General features: G+C 36.6%; 6 protein-coding genes across 6 annotated transcripts; 4 read left to right on the top strand and 2 right to left on the bottom strand.

Annotated features, from left to right (window-relative positions):
* Positions 1-638: 638 nt before the first annotated feature.
* LOC141814633 (transcription factor MYB60-like) lies at positions 639-2,034 on the top strand. The gene is made up of 4 exons (XM_074702571.1): positions 639-702; positions 801-947; positions 1,037-1,166; positions 1,229-2,034. Exons 2-4 carry the CDS (start codon positions 815-817, stop codon positions 1,746-1,748), a joined length of 783 nt encoding a protein of 260 aa, XP_074558672.1. The 5' UTR covers positions 639-702; positions 801-814; the 3' UTR covers positions 1,749-2,034.
* An 872-nt stretch (positions 2,035-2,906) lies between these two features.
* On the bottom strand, positions 2,907-3,348 carry LOC141814634 (gibberellin-regulated protein 6-like). The gene is made up of 2 exons (XM_074702572.1): positions 3,180-3,348; positions 2,907-3,088 (listed from the first exon to the last, which is right to left on the bottom strand). Exons 1-2 carry the CDS (start codon positions 3,346-3,348, stop codon positions 2,907-2,909), a joined length of 351 nt encoding a protein of 116 aa, XP_074558673.1.
* A 2,106-nt stretch (positions 3,349-5,454) lies between these two features.
* Positions 5,455-10,061, top strand: LOC141814631 (putative arabinosyltransferase ARAD1). The gene is made up of 4 exons (XM_074702570.1): positions 5,455-5,638; positions 5,730-5,837; positions 5,895-6,991; positions 9,261-10,061. Exons 3-4 carry the CDS (start codon positions 6,101-6,103, stop codon positions 9,834-9,836), a joined length of 1,467 nt encoding a protein of 488 aa, XP_074558671.1. The 5' UTR covers positions 5,455-5,638; positions 5,730-5,837; positions 5,895-6,100; the 3' UTR covers positions 9,837-10,061.
* A 534-nt stretch (positions 10,062-10,595) lies between these two features.
* LOC141814553 (uncharacterized) lies at positions 10,596-13,928 on the top strand. The gene is made up of 9 exons (XM_074702502.1): positions 10,596-10,641; positions 10,926-11,047; positions 11,762-11,864; positions 11,968-12,027; positions 12,405-12,467; positions 12,590-12,790; positions 12,872-12,962; positions 13,062-13,267; positions 13,594-13,928. Exons 2-9 carry the CDS (start codon positions 10,932-10,934, stop codon positions 13,684-13,686), a joined length of 933 nt encoding a protein of 310 aa, XP_074558603.1. The 5' UTR covers positions 10,596-10,641; positions 10,926-10,931; the 3' UTR covers positions 13,687-13,928.
* Positions 13,929-15,214: 1,286 nt separating this feature from the next.
* LOC141815576 (NAC transcription factor 29-like) lies at positions 15,215-16,595 on the bottom strand. Its single transcript, XM_074703527.1, has 3 exons — positions 16,341-16,595; positions 15,904-16,235; positions 15,215-15,810 (listed from the first exon to the last, which is right to left on the bottom strand). Exons 1-3 carry the CDS (start codon positions 16,507-16,509, stop codon positions 15,331-15,333), a joined length of 981 nt encoding a protein of 326 aa, XP_074559628.1. The 5' UTR covers positions 16,510-16,595; the 3' UTR covers positions 15,215-15,330.
* A 4,893-nt stretch (positions 16,596-21,488) lies between these two features.
* LOC141815578 (NAC domain-containing protein 68-like) lies at positions 21,489-22,695 on the top strand. Its single transcript, XM_074703530.1, has 3 exons — positions 21,489-21,691; positions 21,772-22,052; positions 22,142-22,695. Exons 1-3 carry the CDS (start codon positions 21,499-21,501, stop codon positions 22,520-22,522), a joined length of 855 nt encoding a protein of 284 aa, XP_074559631.1. The 5' UTR covers positions 21,489-21,498; the 3' UTR covers positions 22,523-22,695.
* Positions 22,696-22,813: the final 118 nt, after the last annotated feature.

Raw genomic sequence — 22,813 nt, 5'->3', positions numbered from 1 at the left:
TTCTTGTTTTATATTGAAATTAGATTATTATTATTATTATAAAAAATTGTGTTTGTCTATATGTGATTATTGGTAATGCATAAACATAAGTGATTGCACCTCAAACAACAATCATTTTGAGATTAAAATTGCGCATTCAATTTCATCAATTCGATTATAGAATAGTGAGTGAGCTCATTAGAACTCGTATCACATATATCCTTCGATATGCAACAAGTTAGCCATCGATATTTCGATTGCATTAGGGCAAGAGCAAGAGCAAGAGAAGCCAAGACAATGACCCAAACAAAGCTCATTTATAACTTTCATTTACTTGTCAAAGATGTCTTTTTAGAAGCACATGAACCACCCTTTCCGTAAACTTTTCACAATATCCATCTACTATTTTAAAACCGAAACCAAACCGACACTCTATCCTTATCACAATCTACTTGTTACTGTGCCAATCTACTTGTTCTTGTTCCGAGACTGGTTAAACAAAGATTGTTCTTGCAGAAATAAGAGACTAAATCAGTATCATGAAAAAAAAAAAAAGTGGACCTCTTAAATTTCCTGCATTAATTGGGAGGTCCTCTCTGGACCCACAAAGTGGAGATCAAGAAGATCAACTTTGGCCTTCTCTTTAATTAATGGCAGACCTTGCTGATTCATGTGACACTGCAAGCTGACTTTCCTCGAAGAAAGAAAGAAAGAAACACGAGAGTAAATGAATCAGTCCTTGATTCTCCACAAATCTTCATATATATGTATATATAGATAGATAGATATGCACTTTACACTCTCTGTGATTGATCATACAGCAAGCTTGACAGCCATGGGCAGGTCTCTGTGCTGTGACAAGGTGGGCATCAAGAAGGGCCCTTGGACTCCAGAAGAAGACATCGTTCTGGTGTCCTACATCCAAAAGCATGGCCCTGGGAATTGGAGATCAGTTCCTACTAACACTGGTCGGTCGCGATGCATCTTCGAGTTCAATCGTGAATTGAATGCTTTTGTTTTTGTTTGTTTTGATTCTCGCTGAGATCTTGGGGCGTAGGCTTGATGAGATGCAGCAAGAGTTGCAGATTGAGGTGGACGAACTGTCTCCGACCGGGAATTAAGCGCGGAAACTTCACCCCCCACGAAGAAGGATTGATCATTCATCTTCAGTCGATGCTCGGCAATAAGTAAGTAAATCCCTTTGGTTTCATTGATATATACTTTGTTCAATGGCTCTCTGTTACTGCAGATGGGCAGCCATAGCTTCGTACCTTCCTCAAAGAACCGACAACGATATCAAGAACTACTGGAACACGCACCTAAAGAAGAAGGTCGAGAAGAACCAAGTCGGAAATGCGTCGATAGGCTACGACATCGATCGAGCTAGAAATTCTCATGTGTCTATGCTCCCCATCTCCAACTCTGGCTCCTCGACTTATGCTTCAAACATGGAGAACATCTCGGGGCTTCTCCAACGGTGGACGCGGCCGTCCTCCCAAAAGAAGACCGATCCCGCGCAAAATCAAGATTCCAACTGCCATGGCTTCCAGGATGATCAAGCGAATTGCGATAAAGAATTTAGAACATCGGTCCCGTTCGAGGAGTCGAGTGGCACCACATGGGTAGAATCCTCCTCGGACGCCAGGCTCTGTGGAGCTCAACAACACCATTCTCTGACGGTGCTCGAGAATTGGCTGCTCGACGAGGCTGTAGGGATGGTAGATGTCACAGGGATATCGACCGGTCTTTGCGCCGATGGAGTGTACTAATCTGCAGATGATACAAAAGAAAGATCGATGTTCTAGCTAGAAAGAAATGTCCAAGCTTTGTTATTGCCTCGATGTGCTAGATAATCTCAAAACCAGTTTATTCGGCTACTTTATGTAAGAATTAAGGCATGCCATTCTTGAAAGTGTTCATTGCCTGTTGAGGACTGCAATGGTGACTGCAAAGCTTACGACAATGTGATTAGATTGAGCAGTGGCATGGACCAATGTGCCCTAAACCAGAAGGGCACCACAAACTTTGTCGTTAATGAGCGCCATTAATGACCTCGAGCCCAGAACGGGAAAACTGAAAGAAGCTTTTCTTGTGAAATTTAATAGGACAGCTTGAAACACAGCAAACCAGACAAAGAAAAACTCATCATGTGAAAGCTTGTGGTCTTTGTTTATTGCAGACATTACACCTTTGCCTTATCTCCCTGCAGTTAACTTTAAACAGCTAAAAGTTGCAGAAGTTGATTAATCCTCTTCTTCTTCTTTTGTTCTTTTGCAGGTTCATGCAAGTATAGTTTATGCCAGTTATCGATATCACATTCAGAAACTTTCTCCTTTGTTTTTCTTTCATAAATGCTTCATATTTATTAAAAATTAATGGAGACATAAATAACCAATCAAAAGTCAGGACAGAGCATGTGCAACCAAGTTTCAAAAAGGAAGCTTTCTTAATTAAGTTTCAGCTATCTTATTCATTCAAACTTTTCCATGTTCAACTTGTTTTTTTTTATATTTATCAAGTTTATAGAGCTTTTAACCATCCATTTCAATGGCAAATGAAGGTTTTTCTGAAGATGTCAAAATCAAGTTTAATTACCAACTGGATGATCTTACAAAGATTAAGATTGGTCTTATGTAAGCCTGCTCAATTCTTGCAGAAAGTGAGATATTAAACTTTCTATACATTTTTTATGAAACTGGCTGAGACAGTTTTGTATCTTCTTGAGCTTGAAAGAACATGATCATTCTTCCACCAGCCTTGTCTGTCATCATGCTTTCAACTTCAAATAGAGTTACCAGAGAAATAAATACCAAGTCTATTAATCATTAGCTCATAACCTCAAAATGAAAAACATCAGTTTCCTACAAAGCATGCAAAATAGAAAAAGAAGAACACTCATCAGCTTCACCATCATGAGCTGTGTCACACTAAGGACACTTTGGTCCACCTCTCTTGGTCTTCCAGTTATTGTAGCAGGAACAAACCTGCTTGTTGCCATAAAACCCTGGAGGCACACACAGGCACTTCCTGCAACACTTTTGGCAGAAGAACATGCATGGCTTGTGGTACTGCGTCTTGGAACACCTCCTTGTGCACTCCCCAGGGCATTCTATTTAATACCAATCATCCCCCACGCCAAACGAATCAGTAAACAAATAACTGAAAGACAAAACAAAGTAAACAACATCATGACATCTTACGGTAGGTTTTCAAGCTTCCAGGGCCATATTTGCTCTGCAGATTGCTCCGGTACGGTCCGTTCTGCAGCTTCTCCGACGTCGAAGACGATGGATTTTTAGAAGGGATGGCTGGAGAGGAGGGCGAGAAGATTAGGAGAAGGAGCAGGAGGAGAAGTGAGAGCCTCGCCATTGGATTGGAGGAGAGGAAAGGAAGGAGGTGGAAGTACAACTACAAAGAGAGGGAGATTGTTTGGGGTGGTCAAAGCGCACACTGCGCGAGGTGGTGTTTGACAGTTTGAAGACGAGTGCGTTTTGGCGCGAAGAGGGAGGAACATTAATTTAAAATATTAATCCCTGTAGGAAGTACCCTTTCGTAGAATCCAGGCCTATTAATGGGCCCGGCCCATTGATGGGGAAGGAGGCCAAGAGTGAGAGAGGACGGCGGTCGAGACGGAGAGGCGACGACAACAACGAACTCTTTTTAGACGGGAAAAGGCGACGATGGCGATGAATTCTCTCAGGAGGGGAAGAGACGACAGTGGCAACGACACAAAATAAAAATATCTCATCGAGTCAGGGGAACACTGAAAGGAAGAGATGACAATAGAGAGATCGGAATCAGGGGTTTAAGATTAAGATCGCGATTTTGAAGATTTTTATTTTGCGGAATCACTTACCATGCTGATGAGAAATTCCAGCTACGTCAGAGTCGTGTGGTCTCATAAATTTGATATATATAAAACGTCCCTAATTATTATTTTTCTCAAAAGAATATTTTTTTAATTTTAAAATTTTAAATCAGGCCCAACATCTATTTTCCTCCTAGAAATAGCTTTATTTTAGTAATATTATAACAATTAAAGCTATAGCTATCGCATGAAATATTATTATATTGAAATATTTTTATATACTTAATTTAAATTATTTAAACTTGAATAAAATTATTTTAATTGGATCAAAATTAATTATTATAACAACTATATAATTTTAAAATATTCTAATAATTTTGATCAAATTAATAAAAAATATTTTATACATAGTAATTTAAATTTAATTCAATGACTATGATATATAAAGCATATTGGCGAAATGATCTTCCATTGTTTTATTTAGCATCCTTTACCACTACTCAAAGGTATATGTATTTAAATATTTATTGATTTCGATATATAACTGAGTTGATTATAACGGAATAGAATTGCAGAAGTGGATAAGAGTTCAAATTTTGACTTTAGCTGAAACAATGTTCTCTTCCATTATGGTCAATTATAATTTTTTAATTTACCTTCTTCACAGATGATCATAAATTCATAGATGGTCGTAAGCCTGCTGAAATAGCGGATTATATCTTTTACATAAGTATTTAAATATTTATTATTTTGATTTATTCAAATACTCATTTATTTTTCTTGGAATGTCTCTTCTCGCAGTTACCCACGTGAATTTTTAATCACCCTAAACATGATCTTGGTCGGAAGGAAGCAAGATCCAACAGCTTTGCATTGCACCACGTGACTTGTTTACTTTTTCTATTTCTTGTTTTTTAAAGTCCATTAGATTTCAAATCAAATATTTTTTATTGACTATAAATTTGTAGATATCTCAACGAATCATATTTGATCGAATTTAGGTATACATAATCCATTTTTGTGCTTTAAAATTCAAATAATACAAAAATAATATTAAAAATGATAAATTATTGGAAAATTTTAAAATTTTTAAGGGGGTTTTAGCATTTTTAATAACTTTTAATTAATTAAGATGAACCAAATAACTTTTAAATTAATTATATATAATTATTCTTTTGGTTAGAAGGCATCTTCTTTTAAAGAATTATTAAAACAAAATCATATCTATAATTTAAAAAATTTACCTATAAAATCAAATAGACACTTGGTTTCTTTTTTCCTTTTTTATAAACCCTTTCAATTTAGCAACTTTAATTTCAAAAATGGACTTAATTAATTTCAGTCAGTCAAACTGTTTAACTCAGTTAACTAAAAACTACTTAAATTGTTTTTAAATAAAATATTAATTTCCTCATAATTAAATGAATATATTATCGTACTTTTATTTTTTTAAAAAAATAGTTTTTATCATTTAGTAATTTTGGTAATGAGAAATCGAGGAAATATGTATTGTTTTTAACATAAGGGTGTAATTTAGATATTATCAAAATTTTCATGTGTCTACATGAATAATTGTTTTTTTTAATAAAAAAAGGAAAGTTAGAATTTTTAATGTGTCTAATGTTGTGCTGTAGATGTTCCTAGTAACCTCGATTCCAAATCTAATGGCTTCGTGAGGAGTGAGTGGAAACCCGAAGACGCCGCTCCACTCCACAGAGAACCCCTGTACTTCCGTGAATCCAGCGAGGGCGAGCGAGCAATCCGACTTCTTCACCCTCCCCTGCCGACGCAAGCTTCAAATTTCCATCTTGTCGCATTCTCCCTATCCTTCCTCCGCTCGCCCCTTCCATGGTTGGTGCAGGATTGTTCTCTCTTTTTTGTTTTTGTTTTGCTGCTCCCTTTGCCTTGATTTTTAGATCCGTAGCTGATTTCCTCTTGCTAGGTTTCTTTTGTTCTGATTGGATCATCAAAATGGCGCCTTTTGGTTGAGAGGCGAAGCGCAGCGGGTGTGGGTTTTGGTTCGAGGGTTACGTTGCTGGCGTACGGTTTGGTACGTGGTTGGTTAGCTGCTGGGGTTTTTTTCCTCTGATTTTGACATTTTATATAGGTCGCTTTCGCTTTGATGTGCTTGGATTGAAAAATGTCCACATTTGGAGATTGTATGGTGGTAGTTGTTGTTTGAGAAGCTAATTCTTCGCCTCGAGCTTCCTGGTTCCTTGATTGTTGTGGTGGATTCCCTTTATCCTTAGGTTGATAAAGGTTGATGCAAAAGATAGGAAATTTCCTGTGAGGTTCATTGAATCATTGGTGAGTATGGCTAACAAAAACACGCAGCCGTATTGTCCTGGATGCCGGCTTCCTTTGTTATTTTGTCTCAGCTTTGCCATAATCCTGGTTCTTCCCTACTTATTTTTCTTGGATTATGCCGGTTCAAAAGAGAAGTTCTTTTCAATGATTGAGAACCGGAGAACCCCTTTGAATGACCGCGAGGATGAACCCACATTGTCAACAAAGTCAATTTTTCAATATCAAAATGGACCAGCAGATGAGGATCTCGAGCGATGTAATCCAAGCAAAGCAATGTTGAAGGTTTTCATGTATGATATGCCTCCAGAGTTTCATTTTGGTCTTTTAGATTGGACAGGAGATGGAAAGAGTGTGTGGCCGGATATCCAGACCAAAATTCCAGAACATCCTGGTGGCTTGAATCTACAACACAGCATTGAGTACTGGCTGACATTAGATCTTCTGTCCTCAAGATTCCCTGACCGTAGTGGTCCCTGCACGGCTGTAAGGGTTGATGATGTTCGTGAAGCTGATGTTGTGTTTGTGCCTTTCTTTTCTTCTTTGAGCTACAACCGCCATTCTAAGGTTAAACCACCTGAAAAAATTAGTAGAAATAAAGTACTGCAGAAGAAGTTGGTGGAGTATTTAACAGATCAAGAAGAGTGGAAAAGGTCAGGGGGGCGAGATCACATTATAATGGCACACCATCCCAATAGCATGTTAGATGCTCGAACGAAGTTGTGGCCTTGCATGTTCATTCTTGCAGATTTTGGGCGATATGCTCCCCATGTTGCTAATGTGGAGAAAGACGTAATTGCTCCCTACAAGCATATGATCAGGACATTCTTTAATGACTCATCTGAATTTGATACTCGGCCTACTTTGTTGTACTTTCAAGGAGCTATCTACAGGAAAGATGTAAGTTCTTTTCTATTAATGCTACTTAATAATTGTATTTTTTCTCTCCATATTTTTCATTCATCACTTTAAGTGGCACATTTTGATATATCAATTGGTTAACCAATGGCAAGCATCTTCTTGATACTATATATTTGTGTATGAATCGACATGAGAGGGACTAAATGCAAATGACAACTATCCATTTTGAATTTGAAAGTCAGAAATGAGTTTGCACTTGAGTCTAGGTAAGGCAGATAACTCTATTAAATAATTGGGAAAAGTAGTGTCATATAGCACATTGAAATCATTTTAACTTTCCTAATTCTCCCGCCAATTTCAGTTCCCATTGAATTCAGTTGCTTGTTGAGTGGTCGTCAAAGTCTATAAGATCTTATTGGTTCATATCTGCACATTTGCAGTTACCATACTTATAAATTGGAATGTCAGACAAAAATAATGATTATGCTAGAGCAGTAGCTTCACTTAATGTTATGAAATCCTTTTGCAGATTTGCCATCTCTATATAACTGAAACTTCATATAAACTAAAGTGGATCACAAGTAAAACTCCAATTGATTGGCTAATGAAAATTATAAGAAGTAAGGACTATAACTGCAAATTCAGATGCTTGTCAGTGCACGATAAAACATTGACCTTCCTGTGATGAAATTTACTGACATTATTTTGATTTCTTTCTTGTTTTAAGTCAAGGATTAACTCTTTCCTTACTAGATTAACATCATGTGGATATGCCTAGCGATCAACTTGTCAATCCTCACCATATGTTTGATTGCATATAATGAATGAGTGAATAGCATTCTTACTAACATCGTTTCACATCATTCCCACCATATGCTCTCTAACGGTTTTTCTCTTCCCCCAAATGGTCCATTTCTGAGATGTTTCTTAATCAATATTTTTTTTGCTTTGCATCTTTAACCCTGATTGCTTAAGTGTGACCTAATCACTATACTTTCATTGTGTTCTATGATATGTCATTTTCTATTCATTTTGTGGATACATGTCTTTCTTTTTGAAGTGAGCTCCACAAGAAGTATTAGCTCATGGTACTTCTGATGAGCCATTTTACATCAATTATAAGATGTTTAACTCTATTTGTACATACAAGCCATTTTACATACAATTATAAGATGTTTAACTCTAGAAAGGTGGGAATAGTTGCATGATATGGTATTTTTGCATGGTTACTCTAAGTTAAAATCTCTTGCATTGCCTGGTTATTTTGATCATTGGGAAAGTTGTAGTTTTACTCAAGTTATTATAGAAATGCATTTACCTCTGTGCATTATTCATTAGATTTGTTGGCCAATACCAATATAAACTGCATGTTGATGTGGATATGTGTGTGTTCCCTCATGTTCTTATAAGGAGTAAAGAGATACAGAACTTGCCATTGCACTGGAATTTTGGCCATCTTTATATCTTAGCTAAATGCATTAGGGACAACTATATCAATATTCTTGAAAAGTATCACTCCTATAATGGCATATTCCAGTAAGCCCAAAAGAGAGATGCCCATGAGTTAGGTGGGTTCTTGATCTAGGTTACATCTTTTGGTGTTCACAAATTTGTTATTTTATTCTAACAGTAGCATGATTTTTAAATTCAAAGATGAGTTATTTTACAGATAAAAAATTATAGAGAATGAATTATGAGAGTCAACTTCCAAAGAAAGCAATTAGTACATTGTAGTTGGGTAATGATGTAGTCTGGATGAATACCATAGAGAATGGGCTGACTATTAGAACACTTATCGTTTACTTGGACGGATGAATAGAAGGAAAAATAAGAAGATGGAGAGGGAAAGGAATAGGGGAATTACATGAAAACATTCCATCCATATGGTTCCTTTTGTTCCTTTCCTACTCCAATCTTCTGTCATATTCATCCACCGAGGAAAAACGCCCTAGAAGTTTGTGAAAGAGCAGTAGCAACTTCTATTTTACAGGCTATGGCATTAAACTTATGTTATATAAGCTTAATGAACACATAGTACTTTTGCATGTTTTCGGTAAATATATGTGCACAGAGGTATGACTTGGACATGCACCTCTGGCTTTAACACAGATGACATTCAACCAAGACCTGTTTATTTCAATTACCTCTTGGTCATTTTGAACAGAAAATTTTCTAACTCAAACAATACATTTTAAGTTAGGAAGTAGAACCATGATATTATAAAATCATACTGCATTCAAGTTGATTCTTTTATTGAACATAGTTTCTGAAATTATTTGATAATTTCTCTTTGTGGTTTGATGTAAAGGGAGGCTCAGTTCGACAAGAGTTATTCTATCTTCTAAGAGATGAGAAAGATGTGCATTTTTCATTTGGAAGCATCAGTAAGAATGGGATCAGTGAAGCTAGTCGAGGAATGCACGCATCGAAGTTCTGTCTGAATATCGCCGGAGACACTCCATCTTCCAACAGACTATTTGATGCCATAGCAAGCCACTGCGTCCCTGTCATCATCAGCGATGAGATTGAGCTTCCGTATGAAGATGTCCTCGACTATTCCAGTTTCTGCATATTTGTGCGCACTTCTGATGCCGTCAAGAAAGGTTTTCTCATCAAGTTGATCAGAGGAATAAGCCGAGAAGTCTGGACCCAAATGTGGCAGAGGTTGAAGGAGGTCAAAGGCTATTTCGAATTCCAGTACCCTTCTAAGAAAGATGATGCAGTTCAAATGATATGGCAGGCAGTGGCCAGAAAAGTGCCAGCAATTCGGCTCAAGCTGCACAGAGCAAGGCGGTTCGCTCGGTTCAACACACAAGATCAAATTAGAAGCTCTAAAAATTTTAAAAGTGTGTCATTGAGGAACCGGCGCCACCGAATACATTAAACACTATTTGTGAAGATTTTTGCAGCAACTTCTTTGTTTTCTTTTCTTTGTGAAGTGGTAAGGAGTTGGAGGATGAAATGGTGGATTCTACAGTTTGGTATTGAGAATAACTGTTGTTTTAGCATTGAACACTAGAGCTTTACTTCCTATGGGAGAGAATACACTGTGACATTCAAGACATTGCTTCATTTATGGCAACTCGCAGCAAACAAATAGACTGTAATACATTTTTGTAGTTTTTCAGACATTTAAACATCAGGTATTATGTATTATGGTGAATTATCGGATGAATTTCTTTCAATAAACAATTAATCTAAGAATGTTGGACTGTTTATTAATTTGATAACATAAATCTAGCAAAATCATGTTTAATGAAATAAAATATATTCTTATTCATAATTTTTAGCATGATATATTTTGTTACCTTTAGAATTTAAAATGTTATACTTTACCTTCATAATTTATGGTTAAAAATAAAATACACATTTCTTTCAACACTAATAATCTTCATAAAAAAACATGGAAGAAGAATTAAATAAAAATTATATTTAATCTCAAAATTAAAAGAAGGATTTTTTTTAAGGCCATAAAAAAGAGCAACCTACAACAGGCTTATTAAATTTACAGCATTGTTGCTTTTCTGTTGGCCGTCCAAATCATTTTACCGGATCGAGATGCGGCTGTTGGACGGCTGAGATTGATCTCCTATCCGTCGTCTTTAGGCGTCGTTGCCTCCCTTCGATCGACACTCTTCCTGGACTGGCGTTCTCGCAAGGCGATCGATCGCGATCGGTTCTTTCTTCAGGTGAGATCTCGATCGAATCCTCTCTCTCCCTCTCTTTCTCGTCTCTGGTCTTGTTTCAGCTCTTTGATAGCTGGATTGCTCTCCTTCCTGTGGCCTGCCTAACCTGTTTCTGAACCCTAATTGGTTGTTTTCCCCTTTCTGAATTGAATTCTCCTGATGTAACATGTAATTGTTGGATTTGATTTTTATAATCCCCTTCCGATTCAATCTCTTGGTCTCAGTAGGTTTTAGTCTATGGTTTCTATGGATTCATGTTCTGATGTTTCTTGTATGGTGCTTTGCAGTGAGAAATGGGGACAGTTAAAGACGTCCTGCTGCTGCTGACGTTCCTCGTAACTTCGATTCCAGATGTGTTCGGGATCCCTGTCACGGCGCCTGCCTTTATGTGGTCGCCTCATCATTACGGGTAACTAATTCACTCATTGGGCATATAAGGCCGAGATACTGAGTGAGAACAGATAGATATCTTGCTAATTGTGCTTGTTTTTCCAATTATGGTGATGACTACTAACTGAATAGTTTCTGTTTGAATCATGCTTCGATTTAAGCTAAGTCATGAAAGTTTTTTTTTTTTTTTTTTTTTATTTTGTTCTGTTCTTGTTCAAAAAGGAGTTGATTTCAATGTTGATAGCGATTGTTTTCACAGTTGACAGAATTTTAACATTCGGATTTCAATGTCAGAAAAACACGCACCTTTTTGTCTCAACCTTAGTCATATTGATATTACTAAAAACTTACTGTTTGAAAGTAACATAAAAGTTCAGGTGAAAAGAAAGTATACTTATTCAAATTTAGATTTTGTTATTGATTAATGTTTTATAATATTCTCACAAAACCAGAAAAGGTTAAGTGATCATTTATAGAACTACCGGTATGAGAGCATACATTTTCTCAATAGTCAGTATAAGATTTATTGACAGTGTGGATAGAGTTTATATAGAGAATCTTATCTATATGTAGATGACTTAAGGCAGTGCAATTCAACTACTTGTGTCACTACTACAATTTTGTACTGCAAGGTGTCTTGCTTTTCATGTTTTGAAGGAAAATTATTTCTTTTGTTTTCCTTGTTGTGATGCAACTTTTTGAATTTGGAACTCCTCACCTACTTATTATGCAGATCATCAAATTTTGACAAGAAAGAACTTGTTGTCTACCAAACAATCACCCCTAGGGATTTAGCTAATTTGGTTTTGTCTGAAGGAGGTTGGTCAGACTTGGTGGTGAGCTATCCACTTAATTATAAACTATGTATTCTGATGCACTTTCCTTATTCAAACCATTTACCTTTTAAGCCAATATTGACTCTGGAATATCTCTCTGTAGTGCTCTGGGGAAGACACTAATGAGAATATTGATGTAGCTATCCTTTTCATTGGAAGAAAGGTAATAAAGTTGGAAAGTTTTGCACTTGTCACTTTATTGATAAGCAGCAGTTTTGTTGAGATGTGGGCCATCCTTTGAAATTGGTACTAAGTACTTATTTGAAATCTGTTGGCTTCGCTATAGCAAGTGGAGAATGAGGTATACAACTTATTTATTTGATCGAAGGACTTGTCGATCATTCTAGGTGGAACATGTTATCTTTATATGGAAGGTGAAGCATTAGATAATGTTTTCTGTATTAAATTTCCAATCACCAATATTTTGGTTTTGTTTCCCGCTTGATATGTTTATGATACATCTATGAGTATTTCAAATTTCACAATCTTGATCATGCATCTCTATTTTGGCTAATGTCCATGTACTGCCTTGTTCTTTAGTTGCAATCATCAGATGTCTCTAGTGCTAAAGTACAAGACCCTTCTTTGATTGAGATGCTCAAGGTAGGTTTTGTTGCTCATTTCACTCTGATCAATGTGTGTGTGTGTGTCTTTGTCTGTATACTTTGATCAATGTTTTTGTTAGATTTTGCTATGTGGATTTATTTTTCTGTGTTGTTGCTCAGTTCACATTCACAACGTCAAATGTCTCCATGGCATTCCCATATGTTACCATTGATGAACGGGAGACATTGGAAGACTCTTTGGTAAAAGGTTTTACAGAAAATTGTGGACAAGGATCAGGAATGAATCGTATTGCTTACTTGAACACTTGTTCCATTAATGGAGAAAATGTTAGGAAACTTGAAGGCTTGCATTCACTTGAGGTAAACTAGTTTGATTGTTTCTAACTTGTTGCTCATGCATAACTCTGTGACCTAATACAATTAAAGTATTAAATGTGGTAGAGCTTTTTGGATTCAAGGACGAGTGGGAAGACCGACTTGATTGTTTTGTGCCATGGAAGTTCTGAAGAGTCAGATAGCACTCACTCAGAAGGTTTATATGTTTCTAAAAGATGTATATTGGTCATTTCTCACAGTAAATGTTTATGGTTCCTTGGTCAGTAATTTGATTTTGTTTTGTTGATATCTGCAGGGGAGGTTCTGTCGGACGTAGTTGATTTACTAAAGGAGTCTGGTGCCAAGTACACATTTCTTTATGCTTCTAGACCTCACAGGATTCAGTATCCTGCTCATTTGGCAGTGAGGTATCTTGCAGAAGGCACCGGCAATGCCTCTGCAAACTCAACTTGTGATGGAGTTTGCCAATTGAAGTCATCACTCCTTGAAGGAGTTTTTGTTGTAAGCTTTTCATCTCTGTGCTTCTCAACCTGCATTGATCCTTATTTTCATGCTCATGGTCAAAATCTTCATTTTGTAATTCAAAATGCATTGCAGTTTACTTTATTTTAAATACTTACAGTTGCATAATTATATGCAATTTAATGGCAATAATGGGATTATTGTGGATTCCTGTCATATTCAGAAGTTGCATATGATAACTTATTTTAACGCTTCTTGGCTACATCCTGCATTAGCAAAGCACTAATTAGGTCATAATATTTATTTAGTCCAAAAAATTCCTAATTACATTTCTTTTGTTGTTGTTTTGTTTTTCTCTTTTTCAGGCAATCGTTCTACTCATAATATTGATATCGGGTCTATGTTGTATGGCTGGAATTGACACACCCACAAGGTTTGAGACTCCCCAAGAATCTTGAGATGGTATATTAAAGAATTTTTTGTGAATCTAACCCACTAAGTTGCCACCTTTGTCAGCTTTTATGGGTATGTTTGTTATGATTTGTTTTTCTTATCAATAATACACTACGAGTAGTTTGTGTACATGACCAAGGAATTTGTTCTTCAAAACTTTGACCTCTCACAGGCCAAGGTTATACCTTTCATTCATGCTGTATTATCAGTTTGTATTGCCTTCAAGAATCTTTTCTCTCTTCTTGAATTGGGATGTGTTTACTTAAATGGATAATAAACAAGGAGAGACAGAAAACAGAAATTGAACGAAAAAAATTTGCAGCCTAGAAACTGTGATTCATTGTAATTTTGTCATCTTTTTTTCTCTTCGCCTCTTGTATATTTCTGTCTGTCCTACTAGACTAAGTCTTAGATAGACTTATGAATGGAACGTTTAAGTTGCATTGTTGAAAGTTTCTAGTTTTCATTTGTTCGTCGATGGATGAATCCATGAACAGATATGTTAATTCTGCTGCTACTTATCAATCAACTAGATTTGCAAGGCTGCACATCTTATTTGATCTGGGAACTTTCTAATCACATGGGCATTCGTTTACTGATTTTCCATAATACCTTTCATTTGGTTTTATAAAAATATTAACTAGTTAATAATGAGGCTTACTGAATTATCAGTTTATGTAAGTTAATACATATATTACCTAAATGATAGATATGATCGTCAAGAGCAAATGATAGTCTCAAAATCGTTTAGATGTGTATAAACTTATATTAGACTGTACGATCAATCAAATTACAGGTACATAGAATATTAAATGAGTGAAATGAAAGTTTTAAATTCTTAATATGCTTGATGTCAGATAAGCTGAATTTTCATTGACATTGAATTTTCTAAATCCTTCTTTTTTGTTCTGGTTAGAACTTGGAGTGTTTCCCCTTTTATTTCTGGAATTTTTTTTGTCTTATTACTCATCTGCAGCACTCGTCCATGTTCCAACATCTCAGCTTTTGATCTTTCAACATTTTGTTTGTTTTTATCTGTGCGTCAAACAACTGACAGCAAAAAGTTATTGATCACTTATCCATTCGGAGAAATCTATCCATTTCATCAGATAAGCATCCTTTTGGGCATGCAGTGACACAGCATTCGATCGACTAAATTATGTCGAGATACCAATCAAGTACAAGTAGGTGAGTTGATAACCTCAACCCTTGTCACCATTACATAATCAACTCATTGTCATTTTAGCAACCACATTTATCTGAATCTTAAGCAATTAAAATAACCAGTGTTGCTCACCAACACCAATGTCAAGGCCAGTTAAGTTCCTTGATTCCTTCCAATCTGCTTCTATTGAAGAGGAAACTGCCATAATGTTGATTAGAACTCAAAAGATTAGTATAGGCAGTCATCGAACAATCTGAGCTGCTACTGAATGATTTCACAGTTTTGTTAGATAACCTTCAATGGAGAACCAGACATTCAACTCATTATACTGTATTATGGAATGTACAAGCCACATTCTAGTTTGTTGCTTAACAAATTCTTGGAGGGTTTTGTGGTGTCTTCTACTTCGTTTTCACTATTAAGTAATCTATAGGTTTTGAAGTTTTTGGAACATGAGAGATTATTGTTACAGGCACGAGTTTTTTCAAGTCGGATAATGATAGTTCATCAAGTGAGGATTCGAGAGTAACTGGGGATTGAAGAAGGTTTGGTTCGTGAAACTGGAAATTTTGGGTGCCAAGTTGGCCCTTTTCGCCGGCGATGCTTCGCTGCCGCCGCCGAATTCGAAGCATCCATGGCGCTTCAGGCTGTGCTCTGTTTTGAAACCGGGGGAAGGCGGTTGAGGGAGATGCTGCTGAACCAAGTAGCTGCTGCTGCTGCCGCCGCCGCCATGGAGGAAGGATTGGTTGGGATTCGAGTTGTTGTCGAAGGAGGAAGATGCGTGATCGAGCAGGCGCGAGAGGGCGGAGTAGTCGGCGGCCTCTAGGAGCTCCGAGAAGGAGTAGGATTTTGGAAGAGTGAGGAAGGTTTCGTCTTCCACGCCGGAGTCTTCCTTGTCGGCGTCCGTGGCGGATTGGTGATGGCCTCCCTTGTTGTAAATCCGGCAGAGAACCCAATCATCCAGCTGAGATAAGAATCAATCGACGCAATCAAAGAGATGAAATCTTTAAACAAAGAAATCGATCTGGAGATCGGAGTTAGATGGATCGATCGATACCCTCATGGAGGAATCCCTGGTGAGTTTCTTGGGCGTGTAGTCGTGGCTGTTCCTGGCGTGCTCCGCCTCGGCGAGGCGGTACTCGTGCATGATCCACTCGGTCTTGACGCCTCGAGGCGGCCGGCCGCGGTAGAACACGAGCGCCTTCTTCACGCCAATGCTTTCGCCTTCCCCGCCGCGAAGCCTCCCTTTGCCGGAAAATATGGGCTTGTCGGTGCCGGTGGCCTTCCAGTAGCCCGACGCCGCCGATCGGTTGGGGCGGAAACCGTTGGGGTACTTCCGGTCGCGGGGGCTGAAGAAGTACCACTCTCGATCGCCGAACGCTGCCATGGCTGCACCAAAAGAAACAAAAACAACAACAAAAAAAAAGCAGCATATTATCTAGGGGATCGATTTAGGGTTTACGGGCGGCGTTTGAAGGGGAAGGAGAGACGAACCGGGGAGGTTCCAGGGATCGAACTTGTATATGTCGACGTCGGCGATGATGGAGGCGGGGCAGGGGACGGAGGCGGCGCGGTTCTTGAGGTAGTGGAGGATGAGCTCCTCGTCGGTGGGGTGGAAGCGGAAGCCCGGCGGCAGCGACATTGGAGCGGTGGCGCTCGACATGCTTCGACGCGGACGACGATCGAATCCGATCGATCGGCAATTGCTGGAGCAGCTCCCTCTGTTCGTTCTTGCTGCGGTGAGCTCGAAGAAGAGGAACTGAAATTTTTGGAAGGCGTGGAAGTGGGCGTGGTTATAACAAGGCGGGGCGTTTTGTCGTCTAGCGATCGGATTATTGCCTTGCCCTAAATACTAAATATCAATAATTTAATTTAAAATGTTTTCGAATTATTAAAATATGTTAATATTTAACTAGATAATTATGTAATAGTTTTCGATTTTATTTTAATGTGGTTTGAATGTTTGGTTCTCTACTTATTATTCCAAGTCAACGTTCTTGCTTGTGAGTTAAAATGACTAAAAATTTTCAAATTTAGTATTTTGAGAATCTTAAGTAATATAACTTTTTTAATTAATTTTTTTAAAAGAATTTATATGATACAAATTTGAGAGGTTATAAGTGAAAGCGAATTGGAGAATATGGCTATTTTTAGAACTTAATTTCAATCTACAACTTAAGAAAGATTATTCTATTTTTTTTCTTACTAAATATGAAAAGGAATCTTTATCCACTCAATTCATCACAAATTTACGATGAAATCTTACCCTTGTTATGCCATTGCGTAAAAGAAAAAAATTACATGACGTTCCAAGAACAACGGACAATGTTGCCAACCAATGATCGCGCGATACATGTACCACTCAATGCCTTCGGGGGAAAAGCATAATTAGAGAACAAAAGTTGATTAATCATCCTCCATTAAGCTAACACTTTCCTTAATTTGGTGGGGTTAATTCATAGCACATAGGTTGATTGAACGGATTTTGGATTAGTGGTTGTCACTTGTTCTAAACAGGGAAATTAAAAAGATGGAGAAAGGAGATGTGGAAAGCCACCATTTTAGCTTTTAGATTAATAATAATAATAATTGCTAATTGAATTAACCATAATTTATTTCAATAGGAAAAAAAGACTCAACTAAAAAATAACATCGAGTAATACTACAATATTAGGGGCATTTGATAATTTATTTAGTAATTTTTTTTTACAAGAGTGAGAAAGAAGAGTGAATTGTGATTAAGTCAATAGTTTTTGTGTTATGGATCCATTTTTATTAATAAAATTTAAGAGACTATTTTTAGGATCAAAATAACAAAGTTAGTAATAATAATAAGATCAAAAGGAAAATTTTAGATAATTATATTGTATATATATATATCTTTTTCAGAGTAAGTGGATTGAAATGAAGGCACTTGACACGTATGGATTCGATGTGACCTTCATGTTGTTTAAGTGGGATTGGATTGGAGGATGTGATGAAAGTACAACATGTTAAGGAAGCTTAAAGCGAGATTATGACCCTTAAAAAGAAAGATGAAGATGAAAATTCAAAAGATTGAGGAAAATTTCTCATGCACCTACGAATATTGTGTAATTAAAAAGCAAAAAAAAAAAAAGATGGAATGGAGATTATATATAGGGTAATTAGTTGATATGGGTATGGGTAAAAAAAGAAATTATTTCTTAACAATTTATATTTGACCTCGTGTAAAAACACTAATTCTTTTTTTTTACTTTTGATTAATTTAAATCACTTGTGTTAAATATTGACAAAGTAGTATTGACTTTTGTCATCAATACTAACATTCAAAATTTTAGCAGTTATTTATTGTTTAGAATTATCCAAGTAATTGATCGGCGTCTCATGTACCTATTGAACCATTCAATATGACAAATATAAAAGACAATCAAAAGAGAATACCAATATTTGTGCAATGTTAGCCGTTTTATCCGTACTACACTTGATACTAAAAAATATGACAAAGTCCATCACGAGCCAAGAAGTACGATTATTGTGATGATCCTATATTGCAATAAGATTTTAAGGGAGTTAAACCTTGTGATTAATTGGTTTCTCGCTATAAAGACACATATAGTTTATTCTAATTTTCTTATACATAAACCTACTAATGCATGCTATTGCAGTATTTTCAGTATATAATTTTTCTAAGGTATTAATAATTAGTGGAGTTGGACAAGTCCAAACTTCAAACCTAACTCTAATATACTTTTTTTTTAAAAAAAAATCATGGCATACAAAACAACACATCATTCTAACACGTTGATAAAATATTTGTATTAGTCAACGTCTAGCCATGAAATGATCAAAAAGTTTGATATTTTATTTATGATGATAATATAATTATTATCCACAATTTTCAATGTTTATCCTCGTTAAGTGTCGCTTTCAAAATACTCATGAACAGAACGTGTTCACATGGACATTAAAGTTTCTTGAATTATTGCAATCTACATCTGCAACTTTTTGACTTAGAATCTGCGTCTTAATCCGATCATTAAATTTACATAATATTTAATATATATAAATATATGCAAAAAAAAACGAAAATTCAAATTTTCTGATACAAAATGCTAGATAAATATTAAGTAGGCAAACCCTACAAGTAACGTTTTCGATGAAAGTCACGGTCAAAGACGATGAACTAACTTTATGGTTTAAAAGACATAAGTTGGAAAATAAACATGCAAAAAAACCTAAAGCATGTAAGGAAAAGTCCAACTCTACATAAGTATCAAAGTCAACAAGGTACAAGTTTCCCTTTTACGTGGCGTAATTACATTGACTTTTCTTTATTATTTTAACACTAGTTGTATATCAAAGTCAAAGCGAGTAGCTTTCCTCGTGTGGTGTGTTACGTTATGAGACTCATAATTCCTAGTTGCACTATTCACATCATCATGGAAGAATTTATACTCGAAGAGTAAAATAGTTAGAGGGTAGGCAATATGCAAAAGTCAAGAGGAGAAGCGTTGACTAAGAATAGAACGAAAGTGAAGTTATTGGCTAATTCTCTTATTTTCCTACATCGGAATATATCAAATATACACTGAAGAAAGTTAATCAGTCTTAAAGTTCTAAATTTACATTTAATAAATGGTGGAAATGGGGGAAAAATAATGTTTCGGTTCAACTTTATCCCTTCTGATCTATCATAAAAAAAATGATTATGAATAATATTAGAATTTGGATTGATTTAATCCGATGAAAATGAAAACTGTTATTAATCAAATTGGGCCAAACATTAATATATTGGAAATGGGCTAAGGGCCCAAACTAAGGCCCAATTGCAGCTTATTCTAGTGTTTTGTTTCTAAAGAAGAAAACAACTAACAAGGAAAAAAAATAAATAGTTTTATGATTTTTTTTTACTGAAGAAAAGTGAGGAAAATTTCTTAAAATCAGTTCCCAAAAAATGATGGTAAACACAATACGGACAACTATTGCTGATTGGGGTTTTAGGTTGTACATCACGATCAATGGGATTAAAAAGCCTTAATTGAAGTGTTAAAACGTAGTAAAAATCGATCAAATCGAAGACAGACAATGGCAGCAATTAATAATTGATCTAAAAAAGTGTGATAAATGTGTGAAGCTCAAGTGTTGAAAACCCTAAATTTAAAGGCTGAAAATCCTCTACTAATTCGATATAAAACATCTAGTATAAGTAAAAAGTTATCACTAACTCAACTCTTGCTATTATTTAGTTTGGTTCTAAATATCCAAACTGGACTAAAAATTTAATGTGCATGACTAATGACAGTTAAGTTTAATTAACATTTATGACAAAAAAAGTTATATTAGAAACATATAATACTTGAGAATAAAGACATAAGTATACAAGTAGGTGTGCTATAAGATTATAACTAACTGTTTAAAAAAGTTGACCATGAATTACAAAAAAAAACAATAACCCCGACAATGACAGTGAATTAAAAGTAAATTATAACAAAATAGACGAACCATATGATATCTGAATTAAATAAAAATAAAGCAAATTGAAATTGTGAATGAGAGTGATTTTTCAATAATCAATGTAAAATATTAACTTATTCTTGCACCTAACAGTGTAATTTATTATTATTTTCATTTAACTTATCAGTTATATTTGTAATTTACGATCGGTTGTAATATTGAACGACTACAAAATACTTTTAATTAGAAAATAAAATAAAAATACTGAACCGTATGTATAAGATTAATTTAAGAAATAAAAAATAATATATTAAGAGCAACTCAAACGATTGATAGAATATATCACTATTTTACTACAGTCACTAAAAACTATCAAGGAGAAAACATGAACATTGTTGAAAGTAAAAAAAATGTGAACAATCATTTCTGAAAAAAAAAGAATGCTTTGTAGGGCATAAAAAATATTTTTAATGTTCAGAAGACGAGGAAAGTGAAATTTACTCGTCGTTTTTCCGTATCACATTGAAATCAATCGCGATCCCTTTAAGGACATGAAAGATTCGCAGTGTTTTAAACGAGCAACGCAAAGCGAAGAGGACCACATGCATTGCACGGCGTGGTGTGTTCTTACTGCGCCAGCGTAATCCTCAGCCCTCGTCGCATTCAGGTTCAATGCACTATACGCATTCCTTATCGTCCCATGGTCTCCCAAATATAATTAATGCCGATACCCCATTAATTATAATTATTATAGAAGCATGTATAATCCAGCAAATATAAATGCATTAAAGAAAAATAAGGGCGATAATCAAAATGTCGAAAATGCAAGAGACAATGAATCGTAAAAAAGTGTTCTTAAGTGAAAAGAACACCCTTATTCTCAAATTTCCTCTCTTTGCCGCATGCTTGCCCAGAATGGTTATTTAATTATAAAAGTGTCATTTTTATAAAATAAAATGGATCACTTTTGGATTTGAGCAAAAAAAACACGACTTTTTAATTTTTGTCAATAAAAATAAAAATGCGACAAAAAGTAAAATGGAGAATTAATTACCTCATCAAACAGGCGCATAGGCATCTCTCTGCGAAGACCACGCTTTCTCGGATATGAAACGCGTAAAGAAAGCTTCCTTAATTGCAGGTGGGACCCGCCTTTGTCCATATATAAGAGGCAAGAATCTCCGATTTGGTGAAGTTGGACGGGGTGGGACTAAAAATGGCGGTGGAGCAGAGAAGGAAAAGAAGAGACGCCGAAGCGGAGCTTAACCTGCCGCCGGGCTTCAGATTCCACCCCACCGACGACGAGCTCATCCTCCACTACCTATGCCTCAAGGTCGCCTCGAAGCGCCTCCCAGTCCCCATCATCGCCGAGGTCGACCTCTACAAGTTCGACCCCTGGGAACTACCAGGTGCTAATCAATGCAGCCGATCAAGATTCGATTTTTAGTTCATTTCAATTTTACCAATTGCTCGGCGTTTTGCGTTGCAGAAATGGCGTTGTTCGGGGAGAAGGAGTGGTACTTCTTCACTCCACGCGATCGGAAGTACCCAAACGGCTCGCGGCCGAATCGGGCCGCCGGGAAGGGATACTGGAAGGCCACTGGCGCTGACAAGCCGATCTCCAAGAAGGGGTGCTACCGGACAGTGGGGATCAAGAAAGCTCTCGTCTTTTACTCCGGCAAGGCGCCGCGAGGCGTCAAAACCGACTGGATCATGCACGAGTACAGATTAGCCGACGCGGATCGCAGCCCCAAAAACGGAAGCCTCAAGGTATAGAAATTCGCGCTCTGCTTCAAAAAAAAAGTGTTAAATTCACGCTTTTGTTAAAAAAAAAGTGATTTTTTTGTTGATGAACGCAGTTGGATGCCTGGGTTCTTTGCCGGTTGTACAACAAGAAGAATACCCGGGGGAAGATGCTGCAGCCGGAGGAGGAGACGTCGGCCGTGGACTCTGTGGACAGGACGCCGGAATCCGAAGTGGAGAACGACGCCCTGTTGCCGGATTTTAATCGCCTGGGGTTTCCATCCGTTGCTTCAGAAGCTTTTGCTCCCCCAGTGGTGGAGAAGAGTTGTGTGAAGGAAGAAGACAATCGATGGTTCATGGACTTGGAGCTGGACGACTTGCAGAGTTCCTGCATGAGTTTTGGAGCATCCCCTGTTTTAGATTTAACAAGCCAAGATTACTGCTTCCAATTCAATGCAACTCCAGTTCCGATCGCAGCCAAACCATTGCAATTCTGATTTCTGAAGAACAGGATAGTACAGAGAATCATAGATCAAAGATCTAAACAGGGTTTTCTTCTTCACTTACTTTTTTCTTTGTTTTTTTTCCCACCTATTTAACGCATTATATACAAACATTTGTCAACTCAGTATTGAAGCCTTGTTTTCTGTCGAATAAAATTAATCTAATCGTATTTATCTTGCTTGCAAAGCCAATCCAATAAAAACTGTGAATCATTTACAATTATTTAATTTTTCAATTTGTTAATTGATTAAGGGTTATGGGTCAATTGGATTGAAATAGTACGT

Source organism: Curcuma longa, chromosome 21, assembly GCF_044706935.1.
Source record: "Curcuma longa cultivar G26 ecotype Majalengka, Jawa Barat chromosome 21, ITB_CL_G26_1.1, whole genome shotgun sequence".
Taxonomy (NCBI): domain Eukaryota; kingdom Viridiplantae; phylum Streptophyta; class Magnoliopsida; order Zingiberales; family Zingiberaceae; genus Curcuma; species Curcuma longa.
This window is presented reverse-complemented; position numbering and strand designations above follow the sequence as displayed.